Source organism: Panthera pardus, unplaced genomic scaffold, assembly GCF_024362965.1.
Source record: "Panthera pardus isolate Hobbes unplaced genomic scaffold, ASM2436296v1 HiC_scaffold_16, whole genome shotgun sequence".
NCBI classification, from domain to species: Eukaryota; Metazoa; Chordata; class Mammalia; order Carnivora; family Felidae; genus Panthera; species Panthera pardus.
Genome location: NW_026526721.1, coordinates 143767600 through 143780801, shown reverse-complemented (window position 1 = coordinate 143780801; position 13202 = coordinate 143767600). Strand labels below are relative to the sequence as shown.

Genomic DNA, 13202 nt, shown 5'->3' with positions numbered 1-13202 from the left:
TCAAATTGGTTTCCATACAATACCCAGTGCTCATCCCAAAAGGTGCCCTCCTCAATACCCATCACCCACCCTCCCCTCCCTCCCACCCCCCATCAACCCTCAGTTTGTTCTCAGTTTTTAAGAGTCTCTTATGCTTTGGCTCTCTCCCACTCTAACCTCTTTTTTTTTTTTTTTTCCTTCCCCTCCCCCATGGGTTTCTGTTAAGTTTCTCAGGATCCACATAAGCGTGAAAACATATGGTATCTGTCTTTCTCTGTATGGCTTATTTCACTTAGCATCACTCTCCAGTTCCATCCACGTTGCTACAAAGGGCCATATTTCGTTCTTTCTCATTGCCACGTAGTACTCCATTGTGTATATAAACCACAATTTCTTTATCCATTCATCAGTTGATGGACATTTAGGCTCTTTCCATAATCTGGCGATTGTTGAGAGTGCTGCTATAAACATTGGGGTACAAGTGCCCCTATGCATCAGTACTCCTGTATCCCTTGGGTAAATTCCTAGCAGTGCTATTGCTGGGTCATAGGGTAGGTCTATTTTTAATTTTCTGAGGAACCTCCACACTGTTTTCCAGAGTGGCTGCACCAGTTTGCATTCCCACCAACAGTGCAAGAGGGTTCCCGTTTCTCCACATCCTCTCCAGCATCTTTTACACCACATTTTCTTTATCCACTGACAGACACTTGGGCTGGTTCCATGTCTTGGCTATTTTCAAAAATGCGACAATGAACACGGGTGTGCAGATATCTTTTCAGGATACTGATTTCATTTATTTTGGATAAATACCCAAAAGTGGAATCCTAGATCACATGGTATTTGAATTTTTAAGTTTCTGAAGAACCTACATACTCTTTTCTACAGTGGCTGCACCAATATACATTGCCTCCACCAGTGCACGAGGGTCCCTTTTTTCAGTGCCACCTCTTAGAGCAAACAAATTTCAGTAACACCAGAAGTAATCAGAAAGACAGAAATTAATTCTATAAACTAAACATAAATGGCACCGGAGCAAACACAACAGCTGTGATTGAGCAGGCCTCCCCCACCCCTGAAAGTCTGTGTGTAGCAATGAACTCCAGATGTTCCTGGGGAAAACCAGCTCAGGCTCAAGCCACACTGCAACCGGTGAGACAGAGAAGCAAAGTTAAGAGTAGATACTAAAAGTAAGCAAGATGTGGAGCTCAGCCCAGGAGATCCACAAAGTTCAAGTTCGGGCTTGTTTTGGGAAGCACAGTAATTAGCAAGAGGGGTTGGGGGCAGAAAGAAGGTACAGTTGAGCCAGCCCACACGTCAGAGAGAAGGTCCAGGTGACTGCTGAGAACACGGAGAGCAACTAAAGTACATCTTGGTTCCCGGACAGGTGTTCATAAAGGACTAGATTCAATTCCTTGGACTGAGGTGAGAGCTCTGCCAAGAGTTAGCTAGGCGAGGAGGCCTAAGAGTCAGAAGAGCAAAGGGTTACGATCATTCACTCAGAAACACAAGCACATCTGTGTTGGACTTCCGGCTCTGTTACTCATGAGTAATAGTAAGTACTTATTAGGTAGTCACAGTAGCAGGTAAGCCGGTGTTCCAACCCAGAGGGAGGGTTTAGAGAGTAAGTTAACTGTGCAGACTACAGCAGAGGGTTTAGTGCAGGAATGCAGGCCTGGACTTGGTCAACATGGGGAGCCAGTGAAGGGTGGGAGTGGGAGTGGGAGGGGTAGCCCCAGGGCTGGCTTCATAGTTGTGCCATCTTTCCTGCCACACACAGGGTGTGTGCTTCGTTTCTAAGCATAGGGTCCCACACTTGGTGTGATGCTTTGCTGTCACAATCTTGACATTCGCAGTAATTTTTTACTTTTTGCACCAGACCCCACAAATTACGTAGCTGGTCCTGGGTAGGCCATTCAGGGCACGAAAGACCTTTCAGACACCAAAGATCTTGCAAGCAACCACAGAGGTTGAGATAAGGCTTCACTGACTACGGCTGGCTTCAACTTGCATGGCAAGACCCAGGTCCAACTCTAGGGGATGGAAAAAGCCAAGAGCAGAACAAACTAGACATGGGAGCAGGGATGCTATGAATAATTACCCCAAGACAACACAAGGGATCACCTGTGATGCTCCTGGTCAAATGGGGAGAAATGGTCACCCTCCAAATAAGTCATTCTAGCAAAGTGTTCTGAAGTTATACCTACAGGGCCAAGTTGGCAATAAATACAGAAGCTACTATCATGACCACAAAGCACTGTGTTCATAGAAAATTCAGATCTAATTTTGGAGGTGGGGGTGGGGAAAGGGTAGTTATGATCTTATCTTTCAAAGGATGGTCAAAACAGAATCATATTTTACGTAGCCAAAACTTATGTTTGAAAAGCTGCCCATATGGTAATAATCGTTGCAGCTGGGTAGATGAGTACATGAAGTTCATTACACCATTCTCTCTACTGTCATGCATGTTTGGAAATTTCATAAGAACCATTTTTAAAAGTAAAAAGAAAGAAAACTAATTTAGATTTTTCTGTTGATATTACATTGAATAACTATTTCTTAAGTCCCCCAATAAATTATTTTGTTAACAACTTGCTATAAAATTACTTCAAAAAATAAACAGGAAAACAACTTGATTTGAGAATGATTTTTGTGTCAAGTGTTCTCAAATTACCCAAGTAAATAAACAGTGCTGGTGCCAGAATTTCTACATTGAGGGATTTAGGGATATAAAACTAATTGGAGAAAAAAAGATCAGAAATTCTGTCTTGAGGCTCTGTTTACATAGAAATCGCATTATTTTTATTTAGATTTCAAGTTGATTTTGAATAGCCTGGGATGGATGTGATGGAGCTTATGGGAAATTAAAGCTCTTGTATTAGTCACAAGAGGTTAGACGGTACTACAGATCCAAATTAACTCCAAATCTCAGTGGCTTAGGAACAACTAAGGCTTGTTTCTGGCTTGTGCTGCTGCCTGTCAAGAATTAACAAGGATCTCTGCTCCCCGCGTTCACCCAAGGGATCCAAGCCAGTGGAGACTCTGCTATCCAGTAACTGTGTGTGGAACACATGGCTTCCTCTATCCCTGGGTCAGGCAGTAGAGACTAGAGAATCACACATTGTCTCAGAATGTAAGTGACACATCTTCTCCACTACCAATTCACTGGCTGAAAGTTGTGATATGGCAACATCTGACTGCAGGGGGGGGGGTCAAATGGAATATTCTGTTAGGATTATTGTCACCACAAGATCCCAAGCACTGCTTTGGACACTGCAAGAAGAGTACAGCTCATGATTTCTGGGGTCTTCAATCCTAGAATCCGAGCTACACACTCCATGAGAATGAAAATGTCATTGGTATGTCTGGAAATATTTGTTCAACAAATTAATAATGAAAAGAAGATTACAGGGTGAAATTTCCAACTTTTTCAAATACTAAATAGTATTCATTTTCATTTAAGAGGCATGATTAATTCAAATGAATATTAACAATTCATTCAAACCAGTCTAGCTGACCTTTTAACTGCCAATACTTTCCTAGCCATTGCTATGGATAATAGTAATGTTCATTTTAAGATGAATGATTGTTTTAGTTACCTATTCCTGTGCAACAAACTACCACCTAGGCTCAGTCAGGTGGTTTCACTTGGGGTCTATTGTCCAATTACAGTTAAATGGCGGCTAGGGTTAGAATCATCTGAAGGCATCTTTTCTCATAGGTCCAATATCTCTTCTGGGATGGCTGAAACAGCTGGGAACTGGCTGGCGTCTCTTTGCACAGCCTCTCCACAACACTAGCTTGGGCTTCCATGTAGCATGGCATTCTCAGGACAGTTGGGCTTCTATCAAGCAGATAGCTTCTCCTAGCATAAGCATTTGTTAAGAGCGCGAGGCCAAAATGGCAAGGCTTCTTAGCACCTACACGTGGAAGTCCACAGTGTCACCTCATTGCACTCCATTGAGTCACAGGACCAGCTAAGCTCCAAAGAAAGGAAAGAACCCAAAGGTGTGAGTAGAAGTGCTTCAGTGGGGTGCCATCTTTGGGGACAAGCTATCATTAATCAGCTATTTCGTTTAATCAGATCCTAATTTCCTACATTCTAAATATTTTCAACTGCGCATCCACATTTCTAAGGGTTTATGTTATGTCAGGTTTGCATTTCCATTTTTTCCTTATCTGCAAAAAAAAAAAAAAAAAACAAAACAAAACAAAACAAAAAACAAAAACAAAAAAACAAAAAAACAAAAAGAAACAAAAAACCTGTAGGGGCACCTGGGTGGCTCAGTTGGTTCAGCGTCCGACTTCGGCTCAGGTCCTAATCTCTTGGTTTGTGAGTTCCAGCCCTGTGTCGGGCTCTGTGCTGACAGCTCAGAGCCTGGAGCCTGCTTCAGATTCTGTGTCTTCCATCTCTTAGCCCCTCCCCGGCTCATGTGCTCTCTCAATAAACGTTAAAAAAATTTTTTTTAATTGTAAATAGGACATGACAGTTTGCAAAGGCATAAGAATTGGTATCACAAATCTGCCCTGATCTCTAGATTTATAATGCTAGGATGTCAACTGGATGTCAACTCCAGTTAAGAATGTTGCCACTTTGCTATTCTGGTCAAATTCTCAAATATGAGAGTGCTAGCATTGGGAGGAATACAACAATCGGGGAGGATAGTGCAGGTCTTCCATTTTACATGTACAATCATATAAAGTGTGTGTGTGCGCACGTGTGAGTGTGTGCAAGAGTGCGTGCTGTCTAGAATAGGTGGCCTGGCACTAGAACCCAGGCCAGGAAGTTCCCTACTTAACAGAAATTATTCACAGAACATAAACACCAGATTAGAGAAGCTTACTTCATAACCCTAACCTTTACCAAGGAAGACAAAAACAAGGCTGCTCCATAATTATATCCAAGCAGAGAGAAAAACAAGACCACTCTTCAAATCACTAAAGTGACCAAGCATCTCTCTCACCCAGGTAATATCAATGACTTCTGCTTCTTTGTCACTTACTATTTTACCCTTGTTCCACTGATCCCACCACTTTCTAGATAAAATTATCAAGATACCCAATCAGATTTACCCCCGCTTCCTAATAGTACTCAATCCAGAACGAACCTCACTTCCTCGTGCCTCACCAAAATCGTCTTTCCCAAGTCTAATTCCATAATAAATCCCACCCAACAATACTCTCTTACTCAGATTTCCCTCATTTTGCATGCTATCCTGTCTTATTTGATGCAGCAAACAACAACAAGCAACAACTCTAAATCTGTTTTCACACATGTGTGTTCCTGGTAGTCTTTGGTTAATGAGTATTATATAGTAATAATAACTTCATGTAACATATGAAAGGCTATTTATTTCAATTGACAAGTTCAGCAAACGCACACACAGACAAAGGGGGTCAGTTTCGCTTGGAATCCTGAACCACCATCAACTCGAAGTTTACATTTGTCCCCATTGACTGTGGAGCACCAGGCACCCATACATATACCCATGTTCCCAACAGTGGTGTTTCATACTGAAATCTCACGGCCGCCATAGTAATCTCAAACGCCTAACACAGAGAACATAAAGGAACAACATCAGATTGATCAATGATTCAAAGTGTAGACTCTCCTGGCCTCTGACAGCCCATACTTCTCCTACCACAAAGCTTGTTGTTATCAGAACTAATAGAGATGAGGTGAAATGCGTTTACCTCAATCATTTCACAATTATCAGCTTTGATGTGAACCTCAGTTAAAGAGAGGGTAGAAACTGATGATTTGGAGAAAAGACAAAAAAAATCTATGGATTTGAGGTCCCTCTTTCCCCATTCTATCCATGCTGTTATTTCATAGAATTCATTGCATTCGTCCAACAAATACTTCCTGAGCTCCTACCACATGCTGAGTACACAGATTTTCATATACAAGTATGAAAAATTATTAAAGACAATCCAGAAACGATACTCACTCTAGCCTTTTACCAATGGGCTGAACCCACCTGCTCTTTAGCATGCAAACAGCGATGTGATCTCTCTTCCCTCCTTGAACACCAATCTGTCCAGATAACTGAAACTTCTACTGTCAACCTTGCATTCTGCCAGGTCTATCTGCTGCTGGAAAATAACAATGCTGGAAAACCGGGTTGAATTCTCTTAAGTAAACTGTCACTCCTTAATGTACCGTATCTTTCCCAAAAATTCATTAGTCTTCCTTTTAAGGAGATGAGTTTTAATGTTCTTCCTATCAAGGGCTACTCTAAACACCGAGTTTACAAAGTTACAAAGTTTAAAGGGCTAGGAAGACATCAATCAATCGATTGATAATTGCTGACCAAAACTTTACACTGAGTTTTTAAGGCCTGGTGCTTGGATTGGTACCAATTAGCCAAAAGAAAAACTCTCCATTTCTAAATCATAGGAAGATAGTGACTTCATATTTATAAGGAATGTGCTAAATAAGAGATAGAACATATGATGGGAAATAAGAAACTTTTCAAAAGAGAAGTACACAATTTGTGTAAAAAAATTGTAATTTCAGTTTATCACCTGTGCTTTGGATTTGAAGACAGCAGTCAGCCAGTCACCATTCTTCTATATGTCACTTATTCAAAATTCAATTCATAATGACTTCTATTTCATAGATACTTGCATGCATATAAAACTTTATGTGCATTACATATAAACTGCAAAGCATAGGAAAAGATATTTTTACAAAGAGGTTCTCAAAGTATTCCAAGTAAAACACCAAACTGGTGCATCTTAAATAAATGGCATGTTTTTAAATAAAATGTATTAATGAATATATTAAGATCTGTGTTTTGAAAGTTGTCTGTTTTCAAATAGACTGATCTATACTTGAGTGGATATAAGTACTTGTTTCAACGAAGAAAGTTAACTGCGCAAAAACAACTTCAGAGTAGAGATACCTAGAGGCCAAAAAGTTGTGTTTTGGTCAGTACAAAACAGAACTACAAGTGAAAATGGGTTCAGTGGCTTTAAATTAGTCTAAAAACTTTAAGGAGATAGTATTGCCCAATGGTTAAAAGACTAGTGTGCAGCCACTCTGGAAAATAGTAGGGAGGTTCCTCAAAAAGTTAAAAATAGAGGACTACCCTACAATCCAGCAATTATACTACTAGGTATTTACCCAAAGAATACAAAAATACAGATTCAAAGGGACACGTGCACCCCAATGTTTATAACAGCACTATCTAAAATGGCCAAATTATAGAAACAGCCCAAATGTCCATCAACTGATGAATGGATAAAGAAGATGTGGTATATAAAAACAATGGAATAGTACTCAGCCATAAAAAAAAGATCAATGTTGTCATTTGCAATGACATGGATGGAGCTAGAGAGTACTTTACTAAACGAAATATGTCCAATTATTTGGACCAATTACCATATGATTTCATTCATATGTGGAATTCAAGAAACAAAGCAAACAAGCATAGGGGAAAAGAGAAAGATGGGGGGGGGGGGCAAATCAAGAAACAGACTCTCAACTACAGAGAGCACACCAATGGTTACCAAAGGGGAGGTGGGTGGAGTGATAGGTGAAATAGGTGATGGGGACTAAGGAGTGCACTTGTGAGCACAGGATGTTGTATGGAAGTGTTGAATCACTAAATTTTACACCTAAAACTAATACGATACCACATGTTAACTAACTGGAATTTAAATAAAAGCTTTTAAAAAATAATAAATCTAATTGAGCAGACAAAAAAGAAAAAAATTCTAGGGTGCTAGAATCGAACAGAACCAACCCTGTGTGTCACTGGACAAGTTAATTAAATGTTCAGGTTGTCAACTCCCTCGACTATAAAGTATCACCTCCTATCATAGAGATAGAGGACTAAATGAGATAATGCATGACAAGAAATTAGCGACACCACACACGAAACATTCAGTAAAGGTGAGGTATGATGATAATGATTAAGAAGGAATGGTGAAGATATTGATTCTCAACTAAGCCCCTATCTACCTGTGTACCGATTCATTACTGTATTTGTGTCTGAGGTTTGCAAACAGTGTTCTGAAGACAAATTGAAAAAGATCCACTTTTCCTAGTGAATATAAATCCATGACAGTTTCTTTTCTAAACTGTTCTGCTGATGCTGAAAATAGAGGAAGACACAAAGCTAGAAGCCAGGATCAGAAGACAGGATCAAGTTACAGTTGTCCTTTCTCCCTCAAGCTGAGAATTTGTGTATGTACGTTCAAGGACTGAAGCCAATAAGCCTATTATATTGCAAACACAAAAGACAAAGGTTTTGGTAATAAACACAAATTTAGAAGGGAAGGATTAGCGCATGAGTGACAAAGAAGAGGAATAATTATTCTGTGTGGGATAGGGGTATAAAAGGATTACCACCCACTAGGCCAGCTCAAGAGAATAAATCTCAAGAGTTTTCAGCAGCTACAAGTCTGGTGAGCCCGTAAATATCCACCTAATAGTTGTGAAATTAAAACCCACTGTTACAGGACCATAGAAAAAAGTGCATCATACCATGGTAGGTGTATCTGTCAGAAAACAGAAAGAAAAAAAAAAAAATGTTGGGAAAATGGAGCCCATACCAGACCACCAAAGAGAAGGAATTTCATATAGGGAACTAGTCATAAGACTACTGGGAAAGCAAAAAAAAAAAAAAAAAAAAAAAAAAAAAGGCAGGGAAGAATGCGGGACACTGCCACCTCCCTTGACGCTGGGGGAACCAGTGGGATGGTGCACAGAGGCCAGAAGCCAGGGCTGCCTCACTGTAGCTGGATCCACACAGAGGCTCAGAACATGGAGATATACTGTCCAAAGCAACAGCAAGGGGGGAAATATGTCCTGGTTTTTCCCTTCCTATCTCTTTCCAACTTGCGAACAATGACTCCAATTGCGAAAACCTACTTAGTACTCAGTTAAGAAGGAAGCCTGGGAGGGGCGCCTGGGTGGCTCAGTTGGTTAAGCGTCCGACTTCAGCTCAGGTCAGGATCTCACGGTAATGTGAGTTCTCTGGGCTGATGGCTCAGAGCCTGGAGCATGCTTCCGATTCTGTGTCTCCCTCTCTCTCTGCCCCTCCCCCGTTCATGCTCTGTCTCTGTCTCAAAAATAAATAAATGTTAAAAAAAAATTTAAAAAAAAAAAGAAGGAAGCCTGGGAAAGCAGATGTCAAGAGATGGACGTGGAGTAGATCTGAAAGAAAACAAATGACCAGCACAATAGGCAAACATCAAGGAAACTTACCAAATAGATAAAAGGTACCACTCCTTTCGGTTAGGGTCAAAGGGGATCCTCAGTACAAAAGAGATGTCACCATTATTAGTTTTAATCAGGCTACCATTTGGAAATGCCATCGAATAAAGCCCCCCAGCCAAAATGGCAGTGTTAAGATTAAAAATCTGCCAATGTCACCACATTTGCTTCAACATGTGAGAAGGTAAAAATGAAAGCCCTTTTTGGTAGCTCTTCCACTCTTGGATTTCACATACAGGTAAGAATTCAAAGAACACATTGGGAAATCTGTACAGGATAGCTACCGTTTTAATTTGGCTGGGATATCACAAAGTACACAACAACCATCTAATCATTCCCAAAGTTCTTTTAAAAAGATCACTGTAATATCGGAGAAACAAAAGGATCTATTCTAAGAATTAAGAACTGTCTCAATACGACCCTTTCCACTTTTCTCGTTTCCTTGCAGCATGCGAAAGGTTTGCAGGGACAGCAGAGTCACAGATTCACTCTTGACAATCTCACAGGTATGTTCTCAGAAGAACCGTGTTGGCTTATAAAATGGAGTCCATTCTAGGGGGGAAAAAACCCATAGAATGGTAGGCCATCTGAAATCGTTTAACCTTGGACAATATATTCTGCATCTCACTTTCCTTAGACTGTCGAGACTAGATTAGAACATCTCTCCATCTTCAGGTTGAGTGCAGAGAGGGGAGGAGCAACTTGCTCAACCCAGTCTCTAGAAAGTGGGAGAACAGAAATCACCAACACTGATTGAAGTCCAGGGGGCATTTTCAGGAAATGGAGTAAGTAAAAGGAAACTGGATATTCAAAGCAATCTCCCTAGGGGCGCCTGGGTGGCTCAGTCGGTTGGGCGTCCGACTTCAGCTCAGGTCATGATCTCGCAGTCTGTGAGTTCGAGCCCCGCGTCGGGCTCTGTGCTGACAGCTCAGAGCCTGGAGCCTGTTTCAGATTCTGTGTCTCCCTCTCTGACCTCCCCCCATTCATGTTCTGTCTCACTCTATCTCAAAAATGAATAAACGTTAAAAAAAAATTAAAAAAACAAACAAACAAACAAGCAAAGCAATCTCCCTAGACTGGTACCACAGCCCCTCTTCCTGGGTCACCTTTTTTCTCAGCTCACACTCACAAAATATATCCTTCCAAAGTTACCAGAAACTACAGCATCCACACCAAGCTGATGCCAATGGAGGAAGAGATCACCTCAACTTTATTTCTACCCATCAGTCAACATAGAAATAGGCACTGTTGTCAATTATTGCATAATGGAAGAACGTGTTTCTCTCATTAATTTCTTTCATTTTTTTTTTTTTGCTAAGTTTCAATTTCTAATGGCAGAGAAAAGATAAAAGAGTATACAAAGAATTCTCACGTTATGCTGATGTTAAGAGTATTTTATCGCCAATAGTAAGTTTCTATAGAAAGTCAATAAAATGTGGGAGAAAATGTGAATATAAATCATTTATTATGTGCTCCTGCTATAGTCGCTGCAGCTTGCATAAGTGACCTGGAAAGTCTAAGAATTCTGACAATTCTAATAAAGCCAAAAAACAAATGGGAGTGTATTCCTTGTTGGTCTCCTAACTAGAAGGTAACTTAAACCCCAGTCCTACTCAGCTTTAGCTTTAGAGTCTAACGTTAGTGTTCTCCCCAAGTGCTGCTTCCAGGGGAAGCCCCTGTGGTCACAGTGTACCACCTGTAAAGACTGCTCGCCAACCAGAAAGATCCTGTTTTGTTTACACACCGAGGCATAACCGCACTGTGCTGGCCTAACCTCCCCTAAAGAGGCTAAATAACGTTCAGTATCGTTTGCCCTAAATGGAGGTTGTTCATCACCCTGAGTAACAAAGCAAAAAAAGCGACTCTTTATAACACTAGTATATTTTCAGATATATTGGTGCATACACTCTTAGAGCTCCATGTGCCATACACATACACACATGTATGTACATATGCACAACCATGGGAACATACACAATTTCCGGGAACAGAAGGGAAAGACGGATCATCTTTGGTTGAAGAAAAAAAACAAAGGCAAAATTCTTTCACACTGTAACTGCCGGGTAGACTTCATTAGCTATGCACGGAGGAAGGCTCCGAATGTGGAACTTTGACACTTCCCTGTCCCTGTCCCCCTCATGTAGCCCTGAAACCAGACTTGAGGTGCAGAGAAGTAACCACTGCTGAACTCCACAGCCCTCTGCTGAGGGGCCAAGTTCAAGGCGAGAACCAGCAAGAGCCCAGGACCCTCCACATTTGCCCCGTGACCAAGTAACTGTACTGTGGAGCACACTTCAAGGAAAACGAGCACATCAAGATCCTTTGAAAGAGCATGTTACCTGATGTGGCTGCGAACTGGACCATCTGCTATAGGAAGGAACACCCGAAGACTTGCTGGCCGAGCTTCTCTGGAAAAGGGAAGGGGGAAGAAAAAAAAAAGAAAAGATTTCATGTTGTCACACGAACCGAATACACTTTATATTTCTCTAAACGAATTATTTATTCAGTGTCTACAGCTCCAAAGATTAACACAATCTTAGATGCTGTCTGAACTGGACCTCGGTTTCATTTCTTTTAAAACGCATTCTCCTCAGCAAGAATAATATAAACACTAAAGCTGAAACATCTGGATCCAACTCTCAGCGTGCGCTCATTGTTTGACCTGCCGCGCGTCACCCAAACGCTCGGTGTCTCAACTTTCCCTTCAGCGAGACTCAGGTAATAATTCTTACGGCACGGGATTCTTGGGAGGATCCAATATGGTGACAGTTGTGAAGCAGTTCATCCAATAAGGTGCTAGACACGTATGAAGCCTTAATTCAACATGCAGGAAATCAGGCCCATTATTCTAAGTTTCCACGTGCAACACACTGGCATACGAATATCCACATATTTGAGTCAGTTGTTCTTTTTCTTCAATTTATCTATTTGGAGAAACACCGAGTGAGCACATGAGAGCACACGCACAAGCCAGGTAGGGGCAACGAGAAGGAGAGAGAAAACCCCAAGCAGGCTCCACGCCATCAGCACTGAGCTTGACCCAGGGCTCGAACTCACCAACTGCAAGATCACAAGAACCTGAGCCGAGATCAAGAGTCAGACACTCAATCGGCTGAGCCACCCAGGCACCCCAGTTATTATTATAAAGAGAACGTCACCTTGGGAAAGGCTTTACCATATCATCACTACAAGCTCCCTGAACTTGTGATATGCCACAAACTCACTGCAGATTAGCTCCCCCACAGTCATTCTTAACACCATGTTTCTTGGACTGCTTCTACCATCAAGGTTTAAACAACTACAAACCCACTTTCTCAGCAGTCCTTCCCTCTAGTCCTGGCCAGTGAGACGTGAATATAATTTTGGAGGTGTGAGACGGGAGAGAATTCTGGGAAAACCTTTTGCTCTTCTGATAAAAGGGAAAAGATAAGGCTCATACCTTCACCACCACTCTTCTTTCTAAATACAGATGCGCTACACGGAGCTGGAATAACTATTCTGTGACCTCGAGGAAAAGGCCAAGAGAAGAGCAGAGATGCTAACCTGAATTAATCTTGTTCCGCAGTGACCTACGGCTTCAGACTGCTACTTCTGCCTGAGCCCTCCTTGCGTAATTGACTATAATCACCTTTTCCGTCACTTGTAGAAACTCGCGGATGCTTCACGGCAGAGGCATGAAGATGTGAAAGCAATTGGTATGTTTCGAGAATGATCAATAGGCCAATATAGTCCCGCCAACTTTCGTACACCCCATCACTGCATTCCATCTGCCTTTCGGGACCCCCGTGTAATTCTGTGCTGGCCTTTGCTGTTCCTGACAGCTTTCCTGAATCTCTGCCACAGGGAGGTTGGCATGCTGGCTAAATGTTATGTTCTGCCTGCTCAATTCAACTTCCCTCCAGCATCTGCCCATCTGAAGAGGCAGAGTTGGGAGCAGCTCTCCTGCCCCACTGAGGCTGATGGGATTGGACCCTATAGCACAGTGTGAGAAGCATTTCCG

At 41.6% G+C, this 13202-nt stretch overlaps 1 protein-coding gene across 8 annotated transcripts in view; it reads right to left on the bottom strand.

Moving 5' to 3' along the window:
• RBMS3 (RNA binding motif single stranded interacting protein 3) overlaps positions 1 to 13202 on the bottom strand; it is a 1319689-nt gene that overhangs the window by 1052829 nt on the left and 253658 nt on the right. For all 8 annotated transcript variants that reach the window (XM_053903895.1, XM_053903896.1, XM_053903894.1 and 5 more), the window contains exon 3: positions 11542 to 11610. In XM_053903895.1, coding sequence (XP_053759870.1) covers positions 11542 to 11610 — 69 coding nt within the window. The remainder of the gene's footprint in view (positions 1 to 11541; positions 11611 to 13202) is intronic.